This window comes from Penicillium argentinense (assembly GCF_028826775.1).
Source record: "Penicillium argentinense strain IBT 30761 chromosome Unknown utg000005l_segment0_segment0, whole genome shotgun sequence".
Lineage (NCBI taxonomy): Eukaryota > Fungi > Ascomycota > Eurotiomycetes > Eurotiales > Aspergillaceae > Penicillium > Penicillium argentinense.
Genome location: NW_026622664.1, coordinates 808,703 through 832,075, shown reverse-complemented (window position 1 = coordinate 832,075; position 23,373 = coordinate 808,703). Strand labels below are relative to the sequence as shown.

General features: G+C 52.8%; 11 protein-coding genes across 11 annotated transcripts; 4 read left to right on the top strand and 7 right to left on the bottom strand.

Annotated features, from left to right (window-relative positions):
- Positions 1-126: 126 nt before the first annotated feature.
- On the bottom strand, positions 127-1,071 carry N7532_005112 (ubiquitin-conjugating enzyme E2; the record flags this gene model as incomplete). Its single annotated transcript, XM_056617606.1, has 1 exon — positions 127-1,071. One exon carries the CDS (start codon positions 1,069-1,071, stop codon positions 127-129), a length of 945 nt encoding a protein of 314 aa, XP_056473765.1.
- Positions 1,072-1,465: 394 nt separating this feature from the next.
- On the bottom strand, positions 1,466-3,149 carry N7532_005111 (DHHC family palmitoyltransferase; the record flags this gene model as incomplete). Its single annotated transcript, XM_056617605.1, has 2 exons — positions 1,466-2,859; positions 2,951-3,149. The coding sequence occupies 2 exons, from the start codon at positions 3,147-3,149 to the stop codon at positions 1,466-1,468; spliced, it is 1,593 nt and encodes a 530-aa protein (XP_056473764.1).
- A 793-nt stretch (positions 3,150-3,942) lies between these two features.
- Positions 3,943-5,650, bottom strand: N7532_005110 (rhomboid family membrane protein; the record flags this gene model as incomplete). Its single annotated transcript, XM_056617604.1, has 3 exons — positions 3,943-4,002; positions 4,064-5,088; positions 5,164-5,650. 3 exons carry the CDS (start codon positions 5,648-5,650, stop codon positions 3,943-3,945), a joined length of 1,572 nt encoding a protein of 523 aa, XP_056473763.1.
- A 755-nt stretch (positions 5,651-6,405) lies between these two features.
- On the top strand, positions 6,406-6,603 carry N7532_005109 (uncharacterized protein; the record flags this gene model as incomplete). The annotated part of the gene is made up of 1 exon (XM_056617603.1): positions 6,406-6,603. The coding sequence occupies one exon, from the start codon at positions 6,406-6,408 to the stop codon at positions 6,601-6,603; it is 198 nt and encodes a 65-aa protein (XP_056473762.1).
- A 170-nt stretch (positions 6,604-6,773) lies between these two features.
- Positions 6,774-7,229, bottom strand: N7532_005108 (serine palmitoyltransferase small subunit family protein; the record flags this gene model as incomplete). Its single annotated transcript, XM_056617602.1, has 1 exon — positions 6,774-7,229. The coding sequence occupies one exon, from the start codon at positions 7,227-7,229 to the stop codon at positions 6,774-6,776; it is 456 nt and encodes a 151-aa protein (XP_056473761.1).
- A 1,014-nt stretch (positions 7,230-8,243) lies between these two features.
- On the top strand, positions 8,244-10,205 carry N7532_005107 (uncharacterized protein; the record flags this gene model as incomplete). The annotated part of the gene is made up of 1 exon (XM_056617601.1): positions 8,244-10,205. The coding sequence occupies one exon, from the start codon at positions 8,244-8,246 to the stop codon at positions 10,203-10,205; it is 1,962 nt and encodes a 653-aa protein (XP_056473760.1).
- Positions 10,206-11,968: 1,763 nt separating this feature from the next.
- On the bottom strand, positions 11,969-15,917 carry pld2 (putative phospholipase D (PLD); the record flags this gene model as incomplete). The annotated part of the gene is made up of 4 exons (XM_056617600.1): positions 11,969-12,652; positions 12,724-15,230; positions 15,295-15,679; positions 15,735-15,917. The coding sequence occupies 4 exons, from the start codon at positions 15,915-15,917 to the stop codon at positions 11,969-11,971; spliced, it is 3,759 nt and encodes a 1,252-aa protein (XP_056473759.1).
- Positions 15,918-16,945: 1,028 nt separating this feature from the next.
- Positions 16,946-17,468, top strand: cyn1 (putative cyanate hydratase; the record flags this gene model as incomplete). The annotated part of the gene is made up of 2 exons (XM_056617599.1): positions 16,946-16,966; positions 17,019-17,468. The coding sequence occupies 2 exons, from the start codon at positions 16,946-16,948 to the stop codon at positions 17,466-17,468; spliced, it is 471 nt and encodes a 156-aa protein (XP_056473758.1).
- A 484-nt stretch (positions 17,469-17,952) lies between these two features.
- Positions 17,953-18,827, top strand: N7532_005104 (uncharacterized protein; the record flags this gene model as incomplete). Its single annotated transcript, XM_056617598.1, has 2 exons — positions 17,953-18,411; positions 18,480-18,827. The coding sequence occupies 2 exons, from the start codon at positions 17,953-17,955 to the stop codon at positions 18,825-18,827; spliced, it is 807 nt and encodes a 268-aa protein (XP_056473757.1).
- A 1,321-nt stretch (positions 18,828-20,148) lies between these two features.
- N7532_005103 (uncharacterized protein) lies at positions 20,149-20,556 on the bottom strand (the record flags this gene model as incomplete). The annotated part of the gene is made up of 3 exons (XM_056617597.1): positions 20,149-20,194; positions 20,275-20,351; positions 20,410-20,556. The coding sequence occupies 3 exons, from the start codon at positions 20,554-20,556 to the stop codon at positions 20,149-20,151; spliced, it is 270 nt and encodes an 89-aa protein (XP_056473756.1).
- A 1,881-nt stretch (positions 20,557-22,437) lies between these two features.
- On the bottom strand, positions 22,438-23,217 carry N7532_005102 (uncharacterized protein; the record flags this gene model as incomplete). The annotated part of the gene is made up of 1 exon (XM_056617596.1): positions 22,438-23,217. One exon carries the CDS (start codon positions 23,215-23,217, stop codon positions 22,438-22,440), a length of 780 nt encoding a protein of 259 aa, XP_056473755.1.
- Positions 23,218-23,373: the final 156 nt, after the last annotated feature.

Below are 23,373 nucleotides of genomic sequence, written 5' to 3'. Positions count from 1 at the left end.
AACGTTTAATGCCTACTAATACCTTTTATTCTGACATTTGTAGAGAAACATGACAAAATATCCATCCAAACACCATGCGGGTATCTATCAAAAACCGGAAGCACAAAATAGGACTGCTTGAAGCGACTATAGGTCATCGATGTCTATCGTCCGGCGGAGAATCAGAATGACTAGCGCAACAACGACACAGACAATGGCCCGGTCCAGCCACGGGCTATTTTCTGGAGAAATTGCGATGGCAGGCCTAGTCGGCGTGGCCCGAGGACGCGACTCGACATCCGTAGAAGCAGATGATTCCGGTACTGATCTTGCTGGATTCACAGCCGGAGCTGGGGCTGGAGATGTAGGCGTAGGTGTCTGAGCAAAGGTTGATGCTGGCGCTGGTGCTGGTTCTGGCGCAGGTGCGGATGCAGCGGCAGAAGCATCTGGAGGCGTTGATGCCGGTTTCTCCGACTCGGGGGCGGGCACCGGCGCAGGATTCTGTGCATCCTGCCCCTCTTCTCCTTTTGCCTTGTTCTGATCTTCGATCTGCTTCTCATCGAAACCTTCAACATCCACCTCCACCTCCATCTCCCGACAGACCCCCCACCACTCCCTCATACGCTCCTCATTCGATCCCCCGCACTCGCGACACACCCAGCCTCTCGAGAGCTCTGCATACTCACGTCTGAGCTGTTCACTCCCTTCCATACCCCCAACTTGTCCCTTGCTTTCCCCGCTAAAGACGACGCTCCGAATGGCCATCAGCGCGGTGCGTACACCCCACGCTGGCTGCCACGTTTCCTCGTGGTGAGCTGACATGCTGAGACATATTTCGCGGTTTACCTCGAAACGCGCGGACGGTGTGAGGAAGCGGAAGGAAGGTGGGCGGAGAGGATACGTAGAGGGGAATGTAATCCGGCCGTGATAGAGGCCCTTGGCGTAGGGAGTTGGACTTGGAGGTCCGACGAGGGTAAAGTGCCAGTCGTGTAGGTTGGAGTCGCTGACTGGGGCGGCGGCGAAGTAGGGACTTGGGTTTTTGTGGAGGTCGGTTGATTCTTTGAGGAGGCGGCGGGTTGATGCGGACGCCATCTTCGAATCGTGAGTTATGTGTTCTGCGTAGCTTGGAACTGCTCTTGTGGTGTTGGAAAGGTCGGTGGTTGAAGGAGAGTTGCAGACGCCAAGGTGGAGACGTGATTAGATCCCGGTTTTGCGGAGTAAGGTGCAAGCAATCAATCAATCACAGTGCAGATCATCGCCCTACAGAAGGTAAGAGAGTAAGTTTTCAATGGGTCATGAAGTCATGAACGTTGAAACAAATATTCAGATTGTCAAAACTAGAAAAGAAATACCTAGGGGGAATAAATCTGAAGTTCGATGTACATACTATGTAGTCATACATGGAAAATGCCAACTTGGCCTTTTGACCGATCGCTTATTCTGAACGCCAACCAATGCAAATATGTAATTAGGCCAGATGGAATGTTCAGTCCCAGTCACGCCATTCGTCTGTCTCTCGACTGCGTGCTCGGCGGCCTGCGTCGCTGGGCTCGAGTAGCCCATTGCCCTCGGCCTCGTCCTCAAAGTCACTATCACCCGGTCTGGGTCGCGGCGACGCAGGCGCCAACGTTTGCATAGAGACACTGGTGGGCGGACGCTCGGGGGTATCCTGGCGCGAGCGGCTGGGGATCCAGTGAGGTTGCGCCGGGCTAGCACCGCCGGTCCAGCTATGACTATTGTCCATGTTGCGCTGGTACAAATCACGGTAATACTGCTGCTCCTCCGAAGCGGCTTGCTCACGGTTCATGCGCAATCGGTCGCGTGACTCGAGGAAACGCGCGCTTGGCTCCCACCGCCAGCCGTCGCCGGTTGTGTTACAGATCGGAATTGCCCAGAAGAGCGGTCGCTCACCAAAGAGGTGGAGGAGGTTGCGACGCCAGCCAAGGTCGAAGGCATTGGGCATCTTCTCACTGTCTTCATCGTTCAGGTACTCCTGATATCGTTCGTGCTCACGTTGTCGTTCCATCTCTGCATATGACCGGCTCAGCGCCTGCTGGGCTGGCGTGAGATTCTGCGTCTCAGACGCGAAGGAAGGGCCCTGGCCCGGGCCATAGGGCGCGGGCGAGAGACGTTCCTCGCCTTCCTCGGCGCGAGTGACGCCTGGAATGGCATTCGCATGAGCATCGAGAATCTGATTTCCGTACCCTTGCAGTCGATGGGCCAAGCTCTCTTGGTTTGGATAGCTGTCGTGGCCGTTGGGTCCCTGGTCGAAATGCCCTCGCTCTAGCGCCTTGCGCAGCGGCGACACATAACGTGTCTTCTCGAGACATTCAATCGTCGTTGTGCCGCGCACCGCCAAACTAATATGCCAGGCTGTAAATCCGGTCAGAACCAGACCGATGATGCCACCGAGGATCGCCAACAGGACCACGTTAACGGGTAGGTACGTATCCATGTAACGGGTGTCGTTTAGAATCTCTGTCCACACCCATATAGATGCCGTGGCAAAGCAAATCCAGCAGAAAATCGAGGTATAGATTAGAAACAACAGGAATGCCTTGTAGTTGTGTAGTCCGACGCAGGTCGCGAGCCAAGGACAGTGGTGGTCCATCTTCAACACACACCGCTTGCAGGTCGAGCAGTGGTGCGCACGATCAGGCTTCGGGCACTGGCATTTCTTGCAATATCGCGATCCACCGGTTGAGCTAACCGTGTAGGAAGTGAACTCGGGGGTCTCGGTCACGGGCAAGGCGCTGTACTGGCCGCCGCCATTACCTCGGCGGGTCGATAAGGGCGATCCGGGGTCCGTGAAGACAGCAACAGTATAACAAATATTTAGGAGGCCGTAGAAAAAGAGTCCGAGAAGCGTGCTGGGTATACCTGCCATACGTTTCTCGTCGTTAGTAAATAGGTTCGCGCCCCCCACAAGCCATTAAGCCGCAAGACACTGGAGAAGCGGTTGAGTACATACCAAGCCATTCACTTCGTGTATCCTTGAACCCGATACTAGCCTCAACATAGACCGCCCATGTTGTGAGGCCATAGACAAAAACGAGGGGAAAGCAGCTGGCCGCTGCGCAGCAGTACCGTTCACAGCGGAGAGCCCAGGCGCGAGGGCGCCGCTTTGGCCACGAGGGCGAGGTTGGTGGTGAGGTGGCCAGGGTGGCCATGACTGATGCTCGCTCACTCCAGCGAAGGGTAGGCGAGGGGCATCGAGTAACTATTCAGTGTTCAGGCGAGTCCTGCATGGCTCGGGGGTTGATGCTTTGGAGATGGCGGCGACTCGTAAGCGGCCTGACTCAGCCACCCCAGCCACGCCCTTGTTTTTTAGCGTGGAGCTTCCACATGTCATAAGAGTACATGGGTGTATGAACTGGTATGTATACAGCTTCTACGGGAATTTCACTAGTGATAATTCAGCTGCGATAAGCAATATTTCGTCTTGGATCAGCGTCAGTGGCGATGTGGCTGAAATTAGAATGGTTCTAGTTTATATGTACACCATTCATCCTAAATACAGTAGGACAGATGAAGTATCTCATACAACATGGGACGTCCGCTTTGCATGAGGTACATTACATAGCTTCAACACCCTCTGCGTTTCGTTCTCATGAATTGCAAGAGTTTTCAATAATTGTCATCGGGCTAGCTTACGAAATCATGATATGTTGGGCAACCTTCGGTAGAAGTGACTTGCCAGATAGGCACTTACTTTCATGGTGTTCTACATGTACAGGTCCGAAACCGCTAGTCTTTGACTTCACAAAGGTTCATATGCAATTCAAGACAACTGCTTGAGGGTGACGATCAACTTACGTAGTCAAGCAGTCTGGTATAATGACGAAGGTCGCGCCTCGCACGCCCGGATGTTTATGTACAGATATATCATGTATCCCTCCGGCCGATCAACCCCAGATCAACGCCAAAAAAGGGGACAAAATAGAATGGGAAAGGGAAGCACGCCTAATTGGCTTTCTGCGTTGTCGTAGTGGTGGTGGCCTGGTCACACCAGCCATTGACGGGCTAAAAGTAGAAGACATGTTAGCAGATGCGAACTTCGGCACAGGGAACATGATTGACTTACCAGACAACTCAGGCGGTAGCACCAAGAGCAGTTAGAAGAGTGGTAACGATAAAAGTCGACAATCAGCATGATGAAGCCGATCAACACGGCGACCAGAGCACCAGCTCTGATCAGCCACCAGGCCCACCAAAGGGGCTTACGACCTTTGAAAAAGTTCAGAGGGCTCTTGGATGCGTCCATATCATCCGACGAAGAGACCATACCTCCGCGACCATGGAAGAAGTCCTTGAAGGAGGTCGTTCTGCGGGTATTGGCTTCAGGGTTGGCCGCACCGCCGCTCATAGCAACGTACGGTTGGCGGGCAAGTCCGATTCGCTCGCGCAATGTGTTAGGAGACCGCATAATGCAGAGACCAATCGCCAGGCCCATGACAAATCCGCCAATATGGGAAAAGTTGTCCAAGTCCGGGAGCAAGCCCAGGACAAACGAAACGGCGATACCGATAATCATAACGATCAATTCAACCCATCGGGATTCACGGTTGGGCCAGTCGTATAGCAGATCCAGCAGGAACAGGGCCATAATTCCGAACAAGGCACCCGAGCAGCCAACACTGGGTTCCGTCTGCGAAGCGTAGTTGCCTCCGAGAACATAACCGAAAATACCACTAGCGAAGTAGGCCAGGGCGAATCGCCAAGGTCCAATCAACCGCTCCATATCAGTGCAGATAAACATTTGAGCGAAAAGGTTGATAGCAATGTGAATGAATCCACCGTGCAAGAAAATGGGAAGGATGAAGCGGAACCATTGGTTTGGGGCCGGGTTGCTGTTCAAGGTGGTGTCTTTGCCAGGGTTCGGTACTCCGCCAAAGCCGCATAGTTCGGAAAGGGTACATTTAGTTTCGGTGAGTTGGCTCGTAGTCGCATTGGGGCAGGTGAAATAGACACTTTCGCCGGCGTCCTGAATCCCAGGAGTGTTCTTCATGCACGGAGTGAATCGAGCGCCCATGTAAATCTGCATATAGGCGGAAGGCCCCAAGAACGGGTTATTCGATGGTTTCGTGATTGGCGATCCGGTCATTTGGCCTAGAATAACGAGGCGATGAAGTTAGCATACGGATCTGTGATGCCTCACTCGTAGGATTTCACGTCGATACTCACCAGTCTTCACCAATTCAATGATAAAAGCGATAATCATAGCCACCGTCAATGTCCATGTTACGAAGGCGGGCTTCTTTTTAAAGAACCCGCGCTTCCTTTGACGGGGATTGCCGCGACCGCGATTTTCGATTGCGCCTGGCGAGGCCGGGTATGGGGGGTATTGAGTTTGCTGCTGCATCCATTCTGGATTGTTGCCAAATTGCGTTTGCGCCTTCAACGGAATATTCTCTGCGTAGTGATCGCCATCTGGTACCCGTCCCGCCGCATGGTATCCTCCATCTGAAAGGAATGATTGTTGGCTCTCGCGATTGTGATAAGGGGCCGAAGGGTCGTCGCGATGAGAGGGACTGCTACTGGCGTAGCCCAGGCCCGGGGCGACACCAGGCGCACCGGTCGTACTAGCAGCTGGAGTTGTCCTCCCTGGTGCTGCTTGCTCGTAGCTTGGAGGACTGGGGATGTTGGCGTGATAGTAGTCGTTGGCGGCCATCATGGGCAAGCCGAGGCAATGAAGGACAGGGGAAGCGCCCGCAAGTCCGGGGCTCGTCAAGTCGTAAAAAAGCCGATAAGAACGAGGAAAGAATGGAAGTCGATTGGAAGTGAAAGAATACAGCCCTATAAGCGATCGAAAGGGCGATAAAAAGCGGTGGTGAGTCCAAATGGGTTGGAGGGGCGATCAAAGAATTAAGAATGAAAGTGCCAGGCAGTCACGTTCGAAGTTATTTTTGGGGCGGATCATCAACACAGCCGCGCGGCGAGTGCGTGTCTGGCCGGCGACACACGAACGGCGATCACAGTTTGACTCTATTTTGCTTGAAATTGCCCGTTATCATTTGCTGCTCCTCTATTTGGATTTAAATTGTTTAGTGTTTATCTCTGTTTAGTTTACCATTATTTTCTGCTGGCAAAGAGAGTACATCTGGTGTCCAAGGCATAGCTTAACGGCCCTGTGGCCGCCTGACGCCTCAGCTGCCAAGCCGCGCTATCGTGTTCGCTCAGCCTTCCCGCTGACTAGCCACTTCTATACGGAGTATGCAATAATGTACTACTATACCTTGAGGTACACAGCACGATGCGCCCTCTAGTGTAACTGTACACAGCAGTTGGGCTGCAGCACACTACTATCAAAAAAAGTATAGGGTAGACAGTTGACATTAAGTATTAGGATGGGTAGCAATAAGAGCCACGCCATGCTCCCCATCGAAAAACAAAGTCACCTCCAGGTAGCCCCGGTGGCCCTGGTACATGCGTCGCATGCAGGCTGGGCCGATTCGTGGTGCTCGTGTTCATGTCGTTGACCGCCGGAACCCATTGGCGGCGTCATCAGGTTGGGAGATCGTATCGTGGAAACGAATGTGGTATGTCCTCCGAGTGCTCCTCCAAAACGCCAAGAAAATAAACAAGAAGTGTGCAATGCTGCTGGAGCGCGACAAGAAGCTTTAAACAAAAGACACCCAAACAACCAAAAGTATAATGCGATTGTCCGTGTGCTGTAGAGTCGCTCGAAAAAGATATGCGAAAGGTATATACCTTCTCAAACAACTCCTGCCCCGGGGCGAGACTAGGATGATTCCGGGTATTATTCATGCAGGGGGATAGAGCTCCGAGGCTCATCACGAGGCCAAAGGAGCCTCGGCGATCGAGGTAGGCGAGAATGCATTACCGTTCATGTCCAGGACTCCCAGTGCCGCGGTGACCCCCTCACCACTGTGGCCGGTCAGCAGCCAAATGACGCGGGCGAGTTTGTTATAGAGTAGCGGCGGGAAGTATAGCAGCAGCGCCCACAGCAGGAGGCTGATGACGACAAAGACGAAAGTATTCGCGACACACTTTTCGCTGGGGGTCATGACGTAGAGGCCGAAGGTGACTTCGTAGCGGTAGTACTCGAGTCGGACGCGGTCGATCACACGCTGAAAGGGATTCTGACGGCGGTTGAGCAGCGAATTCGACGTGTTGGTCATGGATGAGGAGTACTTGGTCAGCAGCTTATCCACGGCCGCAGGCGCATGCGACATATGCGAGGTACTGGACGTGTAGAAGGGGTGCATTTCGGTGGTCATGGTGGCCATGGTGAACAATGGCAAACAATGGCGACGATCTGTCGCCGATCTTCAGGCACAGAGTGGAGTGAGACCGCGATCTGGGGTTGAAGTTGTGCCCTCTCTTGTGATATACAAAGGCTCTCTCAGCCAGGAGGAACCGGAAGAATTGATGCAATAATGCGAAGCGAGTCGCCTGAACGAAATTCCCCCTGCGCTGGACCTGCCGGAAGTAGCGGATGTAGGCGGATGTGCACAGGCCGCTATACTCGAGGATCGATGAACGTGAAGAACACAACAATGGTGAAGTCAAAGGAAACGGTAGGGCCCGGCAAACACGACCACGTCAACGCGGGGATATAAGAGAAGGGAAGGAAGCGTAGGGGAGAGGAACAAGAGACAAGGAAAAAGGGGGAAAGCCGGGCCCCAAACAGGAAAGAGGAAATTGATCGGAGTTGTCGGCAAGGATTTTATGACTGTCGGACCTATTCAGCCCTGGACAAGGCACACCCTAAATTTGCATTATTAATGGGAATCTGCCCCAGTCGGAAACAGCAGGGCTGACATGGCAGCTGCAAGTGCAGAAAACCGGTTTATGGTGGGGTTTGCGGCGCAAAAATGAGCCCGATTTTTGGGAAGTGCCCGATTCCAGTCGAGGTCGTGTTGTCTGATCCAAGCAGGGCAGGGCTGAGGATAGCCATGGGTAGTGCCGATCGCGGGAGCCGCCAGGCACAAACCGTGGCCCAAGCGGGCCAGCTGGCGAGCGCATGTACTATGTAGTAGTGCAGTAGTAGTGGATGAGGTCGCCACGCCCCATATATCGGCGGAGACGGCGAGGACCCCGAGATGGTCCCGATTGACATCTGCTGGAGCATCCTCATCAACCTCCCCTCAAGATCTTTCGATCTGATTTGGTGCTGGGATGAATTGTATACTTTCGTCCCAGCCACAAAGTGGCTGCAGTGATGTCACCGGCCGCGCCGCCTCTTCCCCGCTATTCGCGCTACGCTGGCGACATCTCGCAACTCCGTCCACGACACCATCATGGATGCCAATGCCAATGATCCACTGGTCCAGGCCCTGCCGCCGGCCACTGACTACCTGACCTACCTCACCCTTCTCGAATACCAGTTGACGCCCAAACGCCTGCCGCTGCTGCACCAGTTGTTGCAAGATGAACGCCTCACCACCAACATTGGCTGGGACCTAGTCAAACTCCTCCTTCCTATGCTCCCCGCATCCACCGAGTGCCTCCAAGATGTAGCCCGACTCGGCAACCCGCGCGAAGTAATTCTGCGAGTATCCGAAGCTCTCGAACACCTTCAACCCGAGGATGACGACGATGAGCTCGCTGAGGAGGAAAGTGGTGCGGGCAAGTCTCTTCCCTTGCATGTGATCCAATTCAACTGTCTCCTGGGCATGCTGTCCATACTCCATAACCGGATCAAGACCAAAGCTCCTAGTCGATTCGTGGGCACCTCTCTCCAGGCCGCCTTGGAGGCCTATGAGGCGATGCCCTGTGACGAGTCCACCTTGGCTCTGCTCGAGTTCCTTCGGGACATATCCCCCAGCAAACGACCAGCGCCACCCCCGCGGACCCAAAGCCAGTCGAGTGTGCTACGAGTCGATGCCGCATCCGCCCCCGATCCCGAGGCGGAAGCCCAGTCGCCCTCTCCAACGGCTGATAACGAGACCCTGCTCGTACTGAAACTCATTCAATTTGGCTTGGTCGAGATGCTCAAGTCATACCTATTGAGCTTCTCCAGTCCAGCGGATCCAGGCCTGTCATGGACCGTTCGCATGCAAGAGAGCTTGAATCCAAACTTGCGCTTGCCCGGGCAGTCGCAGCTGGAGGCATACAAAACTAGTAAAGAACTTAAGGAGCGGGACATGATCATGGGCAAGCTTGTGGCTCTTTCCCGTGATGTTGGCATCGACAGCAAGGACCTTTTGTCTATTATCACACAATCGGCGGCGGATCAGCCCCCTCCGCTTGACTTTGACGAGCCTCCCGTTACGCCTGATGGGATCCCACTGGAGCGTCATGGCGCGCTTTTGCTGCTGGCAGCTCGAGCCGCCGGTGCCACGCTCTTCCCATCTGGACATTCCATGCCGCCACTCCCCGTCTATCCCGACCTGGCTAGGATATTTTCTCATTTTGTTGGTGGTCAAGACAACCTCGACGAAGTCGCTTTTGGACAGCCTCAAGCCCTGCTGGATTCCTTGTTGGCACTAACCGTCCACTCCACTCAACAAGATATCCCTTCGCCGCCCAGCGACACTGATTTCAAAGATTTCGTGGTTACATTGACTGCTTGTACAGCACGCCAAAGTCACGGTATCGTGCGGCAGATCCCGAATACCATAGTGCGAGGCAACCCATCGCAGCTTATTAGGTTCAAGCTCATCCGGACGGTCCTGGAAGATGATCGTCTGAACTCCGCCCGAGACAGCGCCATTACCTGGCTCCGGGAAGAGCTTCTCGACGCCCCACCCGAGTCTACAGACACCATTTTCCGGGATCCGCTTTACTTCTGGGTGCTGTTCCCTCTGCTCTTCCGCACCGTCAAGACCGCCGCTTCATCAACAGATCTGGCTCAGAGCTGGACCCGTCTCACTCAGACCGATGGACCGGCTTTGCACTCCGCACTGAACCTCTATTACCTGCTCCTCTCCTCTCCTTTTCTCCGCGACCATCTGCATCTGGAAAAGACCGCCAAATTCTTCCATAGCCAAGTCCGCACTCCTCTTCGAGATGCCTTCCGCTCTTTCGAGACCGATCTTACTTCTAAAGGAGGCGACGGTCTCATTGAGGCTGCTGTCGGCGAGGAAATGTGCCAAGTTGGAAATGATCGGTCTGTGGGGCTGATCGGGCTTATCCTGGATCAAATTGAGGATGTCATTGCCGATGCCTTTGGCACCGACGAAGCAGACTTGAAGGCCTACTCCGAGGCGGATGAAGCGCGACTGGCAGAGATTCGGAAGGAAACACACAGCTGGGTCTAGTCTAGTCTCAAGGGGTACGATCCACTGAAAGTACTGGCCTTTGTAAATTTCCTTGTAAATTTGACCAAGGAATTTTGAACATATTCACGTTGTTTTGACATATTTTCCTACGTATAGATATAAAAATTCAATTTTACAATTCGCTCATCGCTGTACCAAAACATGAAGGGATCTGATTTAATAGTCATTCTCTGAGTCAGTCAACTCCAATACACTACGAAAGAAAGAAGAGTTCGGAGGCATGATTGCATTCCCTATAACTGCCATAACCAGCGATGTAATAATGAAAAGAACGTACCGAATCGCGCACAAGTCCACTACCCAGACAACCAAGCCAGGGAAATCAGCACCGCTTCCACAGAAGTTGACCACCATCAACTGGAAGATCATTTTTAAGCCATCTCCCGAACTGCAATAATAAGGATATATAGAAGAAGCACCTCCATTCGTAATTAGATGGGATCACCCCCGATCACCCCAGCACGTCCAAAGAAAGACAAGAAGACGAATCCACAAGACCGGCCCACGGGCGAGAGTGATAGACGTAGAATCGGAATTCTGTGTAAACCACAGCGACAGGCGAAAGAAGTGAGGACCGCGTTGCTTGTCGGTGAGGAATGGCTTGAACCAACCTGAAGATAAGACGACGCTGCCCATGTTTTCGAGAGATGATTTTGAAGGTGTCGATAGTGGTTCTCAGGTGGTTGCGGCATCAATTATCGAAGGTCAAGACTTCATCGTCGACCGCAGACGAACCATCGGAGCAGGTCTGTCAATGCGGTGTGCTGTGAACTTGGTTGATTCGGTGTGCTCCATGTAGAGTATCTACATAACAACACAGCCACCGCCGGGGAGGCTAATCGGGCGACTGATGTTAGGCCCACATCAGCTGCACTGTAGGTAGAATGGAGCTGTTGCATGCCATTGACAATGACGGCGGGAGTCTGGATGTGGGAGGGAAACATGTTGGTAGATGAGATGGAGCTTCGTAAAAGCGAAAGTTGGTTTGTAATATGGTTTGGATGGTTGGAATTGATGAGGATGATGAAGAAGAAGAAGAAGAAGAAGAAGAAGAGTTTTGGGCTGGGGACTTGGACCTATATATACCATTTGGTGGACGCAAGACGTCGCGGTGAATTGCTCTCAATGTCCATATCTTGGAGACATCCGGGTTTGAATCGATTGACTTGATATTGTCCCTGCTTCTAGTGGCGTTTGCTTAATATTGTTCTCTCATGTTGAAAGCACGTGGCGGTCCGTCAAGGCCTTCGTGGACACGCATCAGCTAAGAAAATTGGATGAAGCTCGAGGAAGTGACTGTTTCATGTTAGCAATGATAGGATTAGACCTGTCTGACAGCGGAAGCGAGGTTGGAGTTTTCATGTGGGTGCGCCACGGGGTCGGTGACCGCTGTCGTCGGGCCCGAATTTGGGACGGGTACGTCTGCGGAAAGAGAACAATATTAACTTACAAGCAGGGGGCGGGTGCCTGGTTGGTTGAAGGTTGCCGCCACAGTGGGGCGAGGCTGCCACGCGACGAGAATCGCCTTAATATTGAACTTCCGAAAACAATATCAACACTCGGCTTGGCGGTGCACCTGTTCATTCACTCTGAATTTCCCAGAATTTTGAACGTGTTAGGACGGAGAGTTACGAGAGGGGAATCACGGTAAATTGCAATTCGCTGAGGCTCAATTTAAGTCACGAAAAAATATATCGATGTTGCAAAATGCAAAGTCGTCACGACATCACATATTCGTTCTCTCAGGTGTAGATGGGCTCGGTCACCTCGTTCAGAGTCAGTCCTTCCTTAGCCACATCCTCTTCAATCAGGAACATCAGAGGCATCTCAACCAAAGTGCCCTTGACCTGGCTGAGCAGTTCTTTGACCTGCTTGACTCCCTCGGCACCCGGCGCGAAATCATCGCGCACCACATGACCCCATTGGAATCTGGCGGGGCGCACATAGCCCTGTCCGTCGGCTTCTCTGTCCGCATTACGGAAGTAGTACTCATAGAATTCCTTGTAAGTGGCCCAGTTGCGCACAGTGTCGTCGGGCACTGCGTGGAAGACCTTGCGGAAGACATCGGTGTTCGTTCGTGCCCGGGTGTTCCACATGCTTTGCAGGGTGTCTGCAAGAGGGTCTGCGACAATCCGGCTCTCAGGGCAATCGAAGTCGAAGTTGTTGGGAACACCGACGGGTTCAAAGTTTGCTTCTGGTCGCTGGTAGTCTTGTGGGGGCAAGAGACCCAAGTGCTTACGGAACAGTTCTCGACGAAGAGAAGAAGCGAAGCGGCTGGCGGTCCAAGGTTTGCCGTTCATGCTGGACTGCACCGGGGTGAAGTCCTCGATAATCACGGCAATCTCGGAGTCATGATCACCCAGCTGCGAGCGGTCATTCAGGTTCGCAGATCCACATATCACGATACGATCGTCGGCAATCATCACCTACAAGTTGTTAGCATCGAAAAAAAAAAAGAAAAAAAAGAAAAATTCGAGTCAAATTTTGGGAGACAAACCTTGGAGTGCACGTAAAGTTCCTCGCTCACGAACGCATCAATTTCAGCATCAGGATGGCCATCCCACGGCACGTTGCGAATATCCTCCCCGTTTAGCATATAGCACGAGCTGACACTATCCCAACGACCGGATCCTGTGGCCTTGCTACCTTGCACCTGGTGCGCAGCCTGCTGGTATTGCTGGAAAGGAGCGGCGGTGTCAAATGCACTGCGAGTCACACCCTGGGCGGGAGCGCCCTGAGCAGACATACCCGGGGCATAGCCACCAGGACCAGCGGTGTTGACATCATACTGTCTCTGCGCATTGCCGTAGTTGACGCCGCTTTGCTGTTCGACGGCAGCCATGACTCCAGCATTGTTGATACGGTCGTAGTTGCGCAGGTTGTAGAATCGGATGTACTCCATGGGGTTGAAGCCCTCCTTGGCGATAAGCTCCATGATACTGTTGCCACCGCGGTTGATGGAGTTGTACTGGAACTCCATGATGGCCCGGGTTCCAAGAGTCTCATCGTCTCGGAGGTCTCCAGCGAAGCAGGGAACAGAAGGAATCACGACGATGATCTTGTACTTCTGACCAGCGCGGGCAGCACGCAAAATACGCTCCACGATGGCAGCACCAATCTTGTTCTTCACAGGGTGCTGATGGTCACCAGTAGCCGTGATGAAGAATTGGTTTTCGATGTAGACAAAGTGCTCGCTATTTCTGATAATAGCAGCATATGCATCTTGAATGGAATGTTCCAGGGGGCTGCCATTGCTCCACTTGGAGCAGCTTCGCACAATCTGGCAAGACATGTTGCCACGGCTCGAGGTCGGACGCCCATAAGTGCTCAGACGGTCCTGGTAGGTGTGGATTTGACCAGCCAACTGACCCTTCAATGCATTTCCATACTTGGTAACATCTTCACGAAGTCGACGCGGGGCAAATCCACGCTCTTGGTCTCCATCATGGTAATAATCACCAATTCCGCGAGTGCTGGAATGAGAAGTCTCTTGTCCCAGCGGAGGCGCATAATATGGCGCCCCTTGTTGATCTTGGTGATGGGCAGAGCTATCAGATTGCTGGTTTGGAGGTGGAGGATAGTATGGCGCCTGGTTCTGCGACTGCTGCGGCTGGTATGAATGACTGGCAGGCGACTGACTGGGCGGGGGACCTGGGGGAGGTGGCGGGAACGAGTCTCCAGTGTAAGTGTACTGCGTCGATCCCGGGTTAGGGGAGTGACTGGAATAACTTGGCTTGGATGGCGAGGTATTGGCTGGTAGCTCTGTCAAATGCGATGAGGGCGAAGCTCCGCCAGCCTGGTACGGCTGATAGGACGATGCCGTCGACTGCTGCTGCTGCTGCTGCTGATACGGCTGAGGGCTAGCAGATGTCTGGCTAGGCGGAGGTGGATAGCTTGAAGTGCTTCCAGATCCAGACTGCCAAGACGGGGTGGCGTTGTACTGCTGCTGCTGCGGCCGAGGGCTCGTTGACTGACCAGGCGGGGGCGGGTAAGTCAGAGTACTTCCAGACTGGTAAGAGAAAGTGTTGTGCTGCTGTTGACCCTGGGGTGGTGGGTAGGAAGATGACGGGGGATTCTGCTGCTGCTGGGACTGCGAGCTAGAGGTCGTCTGTCCCGGAGGAGGCGGGTAGGCCGAAGCACTTCCAGCTTGCCAAGATGGCCGCTGAACATGAGGGCTTGCAGTTCCAGAAGGATAGGGGCTCTGCTGCTGCTGCTGCTGCTGTTGGGGTGTGACACCGCCATACTGTTGACCAGTGGAGGTAGGCCGGCCGTACAGAGCGAGTCTTGCATAGCGCGACTGCTGACGGACCTTATACTTCGAGTCATAGATGAAGTTCCATCTTTCTACAAAGTGACGACGCAGATCCTCAACGACGGCACCGTGTAGACTCAGGGAGATATCGGACCAGCCCATTCTGGACATGGCCTTGCGTTCGAGCTGGTTGTTCTCCCAGTGAACGACATCATGGAAATCAAGCACACGCGAGTTATTGTAGTCTTGACCAGGGAACACCGTTTCGTTAAGATCTGAGGGATGCAGGTCGGAAATGGCATGCTGGTGGGTATCCCACCGTCCGAAGCACAGGTCGAGGCCACCCATGAACGCAGTTTGGCCATCGATCAGGCACAGCTTCTCGTGATGGGCCCAATACAGAATGACGTCGTCATTCATACCATACAGGCCCTTCAACGCATCCTTGGACATCTTACTGAGACTTGCCGAGTCCAGCGACATGTTCTGGAAAGAGCTAGTGATTGACTGTGCCAACTCCTGGCGATCCGGCAGATGATCGGGGTGGCGAAAGACCGCGATATTTGGATGTAAGTCTTCCAAGGCATGTTTCGTGTGGGAGGACGAGAGGGTCAAGGCCTGGGTGACTTCCTTGTAGACAATAATGTTGACGCGTACGCCGCGCTGGGCCGCTGCCTGCAGCATGCGGTCCAACCGGTACTGCTCATTCTTGGCCGGGGGTCGTCGCAAGTAAAGCTCGGGCGAGAGCCACCCTGGTAAATATGTCATTAAAGCCATACTCGTGCGTCTCTCGAGGCTTAGGGGGTCGCAACTTACAATCAAGAATCCAAATCGATTCCCGCGCCGTCTCGAGGGCCCTGGAGACCGCCCAGAAATAGCTACATCCATCGACATACCACTTCACATCGTTCTTCTCGCGCGGCGGTGCAAAGCTTCCGAACCGATGCTCGGTGGTCGGGTTACTGGCGCCGTACTGGGCATACGCTTGGGGATCGATGGTGGTTCCCAGCTTCTGGGCCATCTCGGAACCCAAATCCGTCACTGCGCCTTGGATCTTTCCTAGGAACCCGCCAATCTTATCTTCCTTCGGGGGTCGTCCCTGGTGCTGACCCTGGTACTGGGTCTGCTGGTACTGCGGGGTGTTGGCATCGTGACCGTGGCTATAGCCATACGGGGGCTGGCTGTGGTCTTGCGGATTTTGCTGTCTTCGTGTTAGCAAGCTTTCTGCGACCTGGGGGGCAATGGGCCCGACATACTCCCTGGTAGCCGGACTGGCTGTAACCTTGGCCGGAGTGCTGCGACGAGCCCTGGTGTGTCTTGTAGGTGTCCTTCAGCTTCTTGAAGGTATCGCCCATGAGTCCACGGGCGCTGTCACCCGTAGAGCCACGCGAGGACTCGTAATAGCGGCCGTAAGCCAGATCATCCTCTTGACGCGACATCGCGATGCAGGGGAAATGTGGGGAGAGGATCAGGCGGAGGGGATTGTTTTTAACAGCTGTCGATGCCCCGCCCAGCCACGATGGAGCCGTGGTGGCTGAGCCCCCATGGCCCCAGGCTTCCAAATTCCCTTCAGCCGATACTACTGCTATTTATGTACTGCGGGTACGTTGTTCAAGCTGCTGTCGCGTCGCACTCAGCAGCCGCTTCGGGCAAGTGTGGCGGTGCCTGTCCCAGCATGGTGCATACATTGTACTTAGTACCCTTAGGTACTGCTGTATGTACATCCGCTTCGCAACGTGCGATCGTCCGTGGCTCCACGTCAGCGCCGATCACACCGGCCACGTTTCGGCCATGGGACCATTTCTCCCTCTACCATTTTACCCTTGTCTGGCCTACGTCAAGTTCGGCATCCAGGGATCTGTATGCAGAAGCAGGGCTGGCCAAGCCGTTCTGATGAAGGCGGGTAGCGTGGTGGTTTCCGAGGAATCGCCCTCGGGGATGATCCCCACCATGTCTCCGCAAGATATAGCCAATACCTCCTCAGACAGCTTGGAAAAATCTCCTGTAAACGGAAAGAGAAGGCAACTAAGTGTCATAAATAATTTGAACCTCTAAGATCACAATATGATTGCAAAAATAAGGCAAATCTCTCATACGATCGCGGCCTTACAAAGTCATTCGGATTGTTTAGCAGGGAGTGCCGATCCCGTGCTAACCCCCGTGTATAGTTGGGGCTACAGTAACTAGACACCTACGCAGAAACACTCGAAAGCCTTTCGTGGAGAAACCGAATCAATTATTGGCCAGATCCAACAATCTCTGAAGCCTGTCTGGTAAAGGCAAACGCAGTGCATCGTCGCTGTAAAACCAGCTGGTGCGCAACAGCTGCGTCCCCGCACTTATCTAAGAGAGCCCCGCTGGATATGCAACAGGTTGCTGCCAACTCATTCAACCCCCTGAGTCTCTCAATTTTCTTTTTCTTTATTCTCTCCAGAGAAAATCTTTTCAATTACCCATTCCAGACACCATGTCGCTCGCCACTCTTGATGTAAGAAGTCATTCGCCAATTGGTTTTCTTTCACCCCCACTGACCGCAACAGACCGCGCAACACCCCTACCTGCCAACCGCATCGGCGACCCTCTTCCGGGCAAAGGAAGCCAAGAAGCTCAGCTTTGAAAGGATTGCCGAGTATCTTGGTCGCAATGAAGTCGCCGTGGCGGCCATCTTCTACGGCCAGGCCAAGGCCTCGCCGGAAGACATCCACCGACTCGCCTCGTTGCTCCAAATCCCCCAGCACCCGCTGGAGGAACAGCTGAGCGGATTCCCTGACCGGGGCCGGTCGGTGGAGATGCCTCCCAAGGAACCGTTGATTTATCGCTTGTATGAGATCGTGCAGAACTATGGGTATGCGTATAAGGCGGTGCTGAACGAGAAGTTCGGGGACGGCATCATGAGCGCCATTTCGTTTTCAACAAAGGTGGAGAAGGAGACCGACGAGGAGGGGAATAACTGGGCTGTGATCACTCTGCGAGGCAAATGGTGCGTATGAATGTTCGGAGAACGGAAGAGATTGAGACTGACAGGACTGCCAAGGTTGCCCTTCTCCAGGTTCTAAAACGGGGGAATGGGAGGGTGATGATTGCCAGCGTAGCATAACCCATAGGGTATTGTATTACTGCAATTGAAATCACTTTTGATCAAATAGTTTCTGGCTCAATTGTAGCCCAGGCAGTTCTCGTTCCCCGATACCGACAGACGGAACATGCACACAGGCTTGATGCGGACTTGACCGAGTGAGGCCGTTTCCCTGTCACCAACCTTCCATGACGCCCTGCCCGCAACGGGAAAGTGAGAGAAGTGAGCAAGCCACGCACCCTCAACCACCCAGCAACCATAAATACTGGAACCCATTGCGATTTACTCCACCCTCTCCCACCCATCGACTCCTCTTCCCCCTCCATCGAGTCACCATCTCAACTAATCTCTCCCTCGAAAAAGTTTCATCCAATATAATTCCGTTACTGACGCTCACCATGGATACCGGCGCTCCGGGAAAGGCTCCTGACCGAGATGAGGCCTCCAACGCAGGAGAGGCCTCTGGCAATGGAGAGGCGCCGGCCAGGGACGAGGTTGGCTCTCATTTTCCCCTCCATGACAGAGCAAAGGCGGCCGCGGCCAGAGAAAGCCTGCGAGCCCGGGGCCTGTTGGAGGAGAATGACAACGACACGGTTGAGGGTCCTAACCCAGTAGGCCCTCCCTCTGTCCGGTGTCTCCGGAATTGCGGCCTGCTGTTCCACACCAGGATGGACATGCTCAGACATGCAGTTCTTGCGGACCGGCACAGTTACTGCCCTGGCTGCGAGGAGCTCTTCGAGAACGACCATGACCTCCTCGCCCACGAGATGAAGGACGCCAAGATTGAGCACTGGCGATGCCCACTTTGCGGAGAGTACTGCATCCGCCAATCTGCCCTCCGAAACCATGTCCGATCGGTAAGTCTAAAGTCCCCAATTCCCTTCAGTTGTTACTCTGTGTTCTGATATGCTGACCCCGGTCATAGAGTCATCCCCCCGTCCGATACGGAAAGCCGAAGTGCCCTGGCTGTGGGAAGCTGTTCGAATTCGGCTCTCAGCACATGACGCACATGCGTACCAACGAATGCGGATCGGGTATCGTGGCCGAAGTCATGGAGCAGATGCGACGCATGTATGAGAGGCGCATGCAAGAGCATGAAGCTCACATAGCCAAACTCTTGAATGACCTCAAGATCCAAGAGGTAACCATCGCTGCTTCTAGTCCTTCCACCGGTTCCGCTCCTGCCGACACTCCCGAGCGAGGTAAGAATCACTCAGATAGCGACACTGACATCGATCTGGATGATCTGATTAACCAAAACAGACAAACCTAAAGCAGGCCTGACCCCCAAGACTGCGACGGAGAGCAGAAAACGCACGTGGTATTTTGGTGATCGGGACCGACGTTGCCTGGGACAAGAAGGCGTACTGGAATTTCATGCTTTTTTTTATTTTCTGTTTTTTATTTTATTTTATTTTTTTTGGGTGGTGTTTTGAAATCTTTTTCGGAAATTTTTAATTTCTTCGATCATCTCGGAATGAGAGTCATACTCATAAGAGTCATGTCTTTCTAAAAGTAGATTCATGTAATTATGCCCCCTTGGGTGCTCACTTACGATCTTGGTTAGCCATGGATTCCTCTTCGATCGCCTATATGATTATCTACACGGTCATATACCTAAGGTAATCAACTGCACATTTAACTGCCTAGGCACCTACTCTACACATACATTAGATGCCCGAAAAGGCAGAAGGGGTGTAGCCTGAGCCAAAAGGGGTGTCGGCACAGTCATCTTCTGAAATTCATAGAAAAACTCAAGATACAGAGAGCAAGGTATTATTTCGAGACAGCCCTGACACATCTGTCGAGACTATCCAAATTACATGGACATCAGGTATACTTGATGGTCAGGTTCCGGCTGGAAGGAACCTGTACAAGACAGGTGACACATGAGGGCTTTCTGGATGATCTTCTGCGAGGGAGAATTAATCAAAGGCTATCAGGCACAATTATCAAGGAGAGAAAAATCATTCTATTTACTGGCTTACTTCCGTTTTGAGCAACCAAGACGGCTGCCAACGGCCTTGATAAATGTTGGGCATGGGTTCGACGATCAAAGAAGCGTTTGAGAGGATTGTGCTTGTTGTGTCGGAGCAAAGTTGAAGACGGTGAAGGGCGTATCACTGAGAGCAAAGATATGCCGCTCCTCTGTTGATACTGGCGACGTGAAAGGGATACCGACAAATTGAATTTCGGACATGACTTGCAAGGACCACATAAATCCTGTGGTAGGTGCATATTGCTATACTCTTCCCCCCCCCCTCGAGTACTACGGCCTATCGAGAATATCTGACTGGGAGAACGGAAAAGTATTTGCTAGGCGAAGAAGGTATTGATGCAGCGGGCCTGGCTGGAGATAGTATCCAAAGCACGCCTCGCAACTGAAGAAAAGAATTAGAAGAGCACGAAGGAAGAAAGCATACCCCGAATTCCGCACACAGGACAGACACCTCAATCCGCTGAGTTTATTCCAGATTGACCACTAGGAGAGTCGGCTTTGGGAACTTGAAGGTACCAATGGTTGTAGGAACGAAGATGTATTCGGGTCGTCGATCGTGGTATGATAGTCAAGGAATTTCGGGTCGGGCGGAGGCTTAGCAGCAGTCCTCGCAGCATTCGAAGCAAAGAAGACCGGCACAGCTGTTTCATGTCAACATTTCCGTACCAGGATGAGACCTAGCAGAGTGCCCTGTAGACCTAGAAATAGACCTGCCACTTACACGCCGCAGCAGACATCGCCCGCACCACCACCGCGAAGCCTCATGTTCTCCTGGGAATTCTGTGAGGAAGGAGGAATCTGGTCAGCAATCATTGCTCCCAAGCAAGATAGTGGATAGTACAGGCGATGTGCATACGGGCTGCTCCGTCATGACACGCTCCGCGGAGGGAGCATCAGGGCTGGACGGCTGTTGGTTCTGGACAGTAGTGGTGGTCGCATCCCGGGTAGCCTCCGGGGAGGGCACCCGCTTTGGGGAGAACCAGTTGAAGACGTTGCCGAGCATTGTGAGCAAAATTGGCGTGAGAGAAGCAAGTGAAAGCGAATATGTGTGTGTGTGTGTGTGTGAGAGAGAGAGAGAGAGAGAGAGAGAAAGACAGACGTTATGTTGTAAAAGATCAAAGGAGAGCAGTCAGCTGAGGGAAGATGAAAGGGACGGAAACTTTTATATAGATCGCCTGATACCAGCCACGCTCATACCACTCGCACTACTTTCTACCTGAGGGTAAGGTAGGTGCGCAAACTCTACACACGCACTTCTACACACCTCCCAGCTCGGCTTGAAGCCACACGGAAAGCACTCGGATAAATCGGAGGCCCCAGCGTCGCGAATGATGACCATGCGTAATGTGGAGGTCTAACAACGCGAGTGGCGTCCACCCTGGACAGTCCAACCCTGGCCGCATGGGATGCGATACTCTGGGCACATTCGAAACCTCCCCCACCCACCCCCCGGGAGGCCTGCCACGTTTACCTATGATCGTCACATTCACACCGGGCCCCAACGTGACGTCGAGGAATAATCTCCTCAAGCAAGTACAGCCTCAAGCTGTTTCGCAGAGATGACATACTCGATACCGCGCACTACACGTCGAACCGACCCAGAGTTCCGGTCCCTGAATGACGACACCACCGTGACGAATGGCCTGGTGCCTGTCGTGCATTCAAATTTATGCACAATGCGAGTGAGTCGGGGTGAAACATCCGACTCAACCGCAGGAAGTGAGCGGGCTCCACTCAGCCCTGGAGCGCTAAGCTTCGGTCAAGCTTCGTCATTCGTGCATATCGCCCCTATTTGTAGTCGCCGCCCGTAGCTCAGATCTCCAAGTACACAACACGCATGTGTGGCTGAACAGCGTTCTCACGGACGAGGTCAACTTTCTCAACAACTTACATCAACCAAGATCAATTCACTTCTGCAGAACGCAATGTACATGGGGGTGGAGCCTAAACAACCTACGGCTTATGGGCGCAAAAATGGAAACAAATGATATGTTTTCAATTTAAGCGATGCACAACAACTCTCAGATAAATCAGAGACCAGAGATATCAAACAGACAGTCCTCAAACAATAAATATATTGACCAGTATAGATATAATATCGACCATCAGAATATCAAGCAGGAACAGTTCCGAAAAAGCCCCGGAGCCATAACACCCCAAGATGCCTTCTACTGTGGTCCTGGAAAAGAAAAGAAATTATATTCATCCACGAGAGTTTACCAGGACTCTTCGAAAGGTACCTCAAAGTCATGACTCTCCTCGGTACCATTCTCCGACTGGCTGCAAACATCTTTTTTTCTTGGCCTTTTTTCCCCCTCCTTCCTCTTTTCTTCTTCACCTTATCTTCTTTTTGTTCTTTTTTCTTTTCTTTTCTTTTTGTTTTCCCAAATTTGCAGATTTCCAATTCACATCATGCATGTCATCGCCCAAATGAACCGCTGATGAAAAAATGACCACTTGAAAGAAACATAAATGAAAGACAACAGGAAACTTCCAGGGTGGTTATAAGTGGCTGGTCCCACATTGGGGTCGTGGACTTGAGATTAGGACGAATGCCACGGGAGCAGGTGAAACCTTCTCGTGGCTTAGTCTCACGAGGTAAAAGCCCTGCTCAGTTCAGATGCTGTGCATTATATGCACAGAATAAAATTCCCCGCATGTTTCAATTTGCCCCCTTGTCTCCCAAAATGACAGGCGTGCGCGGCGCGATGCCTCGCGGAACACATGAAGCGGTCGTCCCTTCGAGTTTTGGCGTCGAAAATGCTGCTTGGCTCGATCACGGGACGTCAAATGTGCCACAGCGCAAATTTGATGGTCGCGCTCATTTCTTCGTTTTGTTCCTTGAGCCTTTGGATTTCAAAGACGATCTCGGGGATCACGGAGTTCATCTGTCACGGTGTTGGTTTGGTGAACTTGAATCAAACAGGGGGTTGTACGGGGTTACCCACGTTGATTTGGCATGTCTCCGAGGTATTGTTGACAAATGGATCGGGCGTCTGTATGTCATGTTCAGCTTCAAGTTCTCGTTTGTTGCAATGATCGTCGAATGGTAGTGACTGACCGGATAGGAGATGCAGATCTCTTCGTCAAGAGGTGGCGCGTCTGACATCTCGACGTCCATTTCCTGGTACCAGTTTGGCTGAGACTGGACCGGATATTGTGGTTGGATATGCACTTGCTGGTCGGTACAGGCTTGGTAACCACTGTGCTGTTGGATGGCGTACTCAAGTTGTTGTTGGCTCAGACGACCCTTGTTGTTCTGGCGGAAGTGGTTGTGCACACGCCCCGGACCTGGACGAGTGGAGTTGCGAGACTGGTAATTTTGGCCTCGTTGACGAGAGCTTCGCTGCCAGTTTGGGTTAAATCGTCTGTTCTGGTCGCCATTTTCTTGCCCCGAGTATTGCTGATGGGGTATAGGCGGCTCATGAGGGCGAGCCTCATTTCCAGAGTAAGTCGAGTAGCCGTCTTGCACGCTGGAAAATTGCGTGACTTGGTGATTGTGCTGGCTGCAGTCCTGGTGCTGAGATCGCACGTGTCCATTTCGACGTGGATTGTTCGACGGTCCTGGTCCGCGTGTTTGACGATTTGGGTTGAATGCAGGACCGTTTTTCCGTTGACTCCGAGGCCCGTGGGGGCGATCAACGAAATGCGAATTTTTGTTCATGTTTGCGATACAAGAAAGATAGATGCACAGTGGAAGAATATGCAGATCAGAAGCCCTGCGTCGGGCCTCAGCAAGGAGCAGACAAGAGTGGTCCTATCGCCGTCTGTGGAGAGCAGGGTTTCAACTTCCGAGATTCGGAATTCACCTATCCTTTTT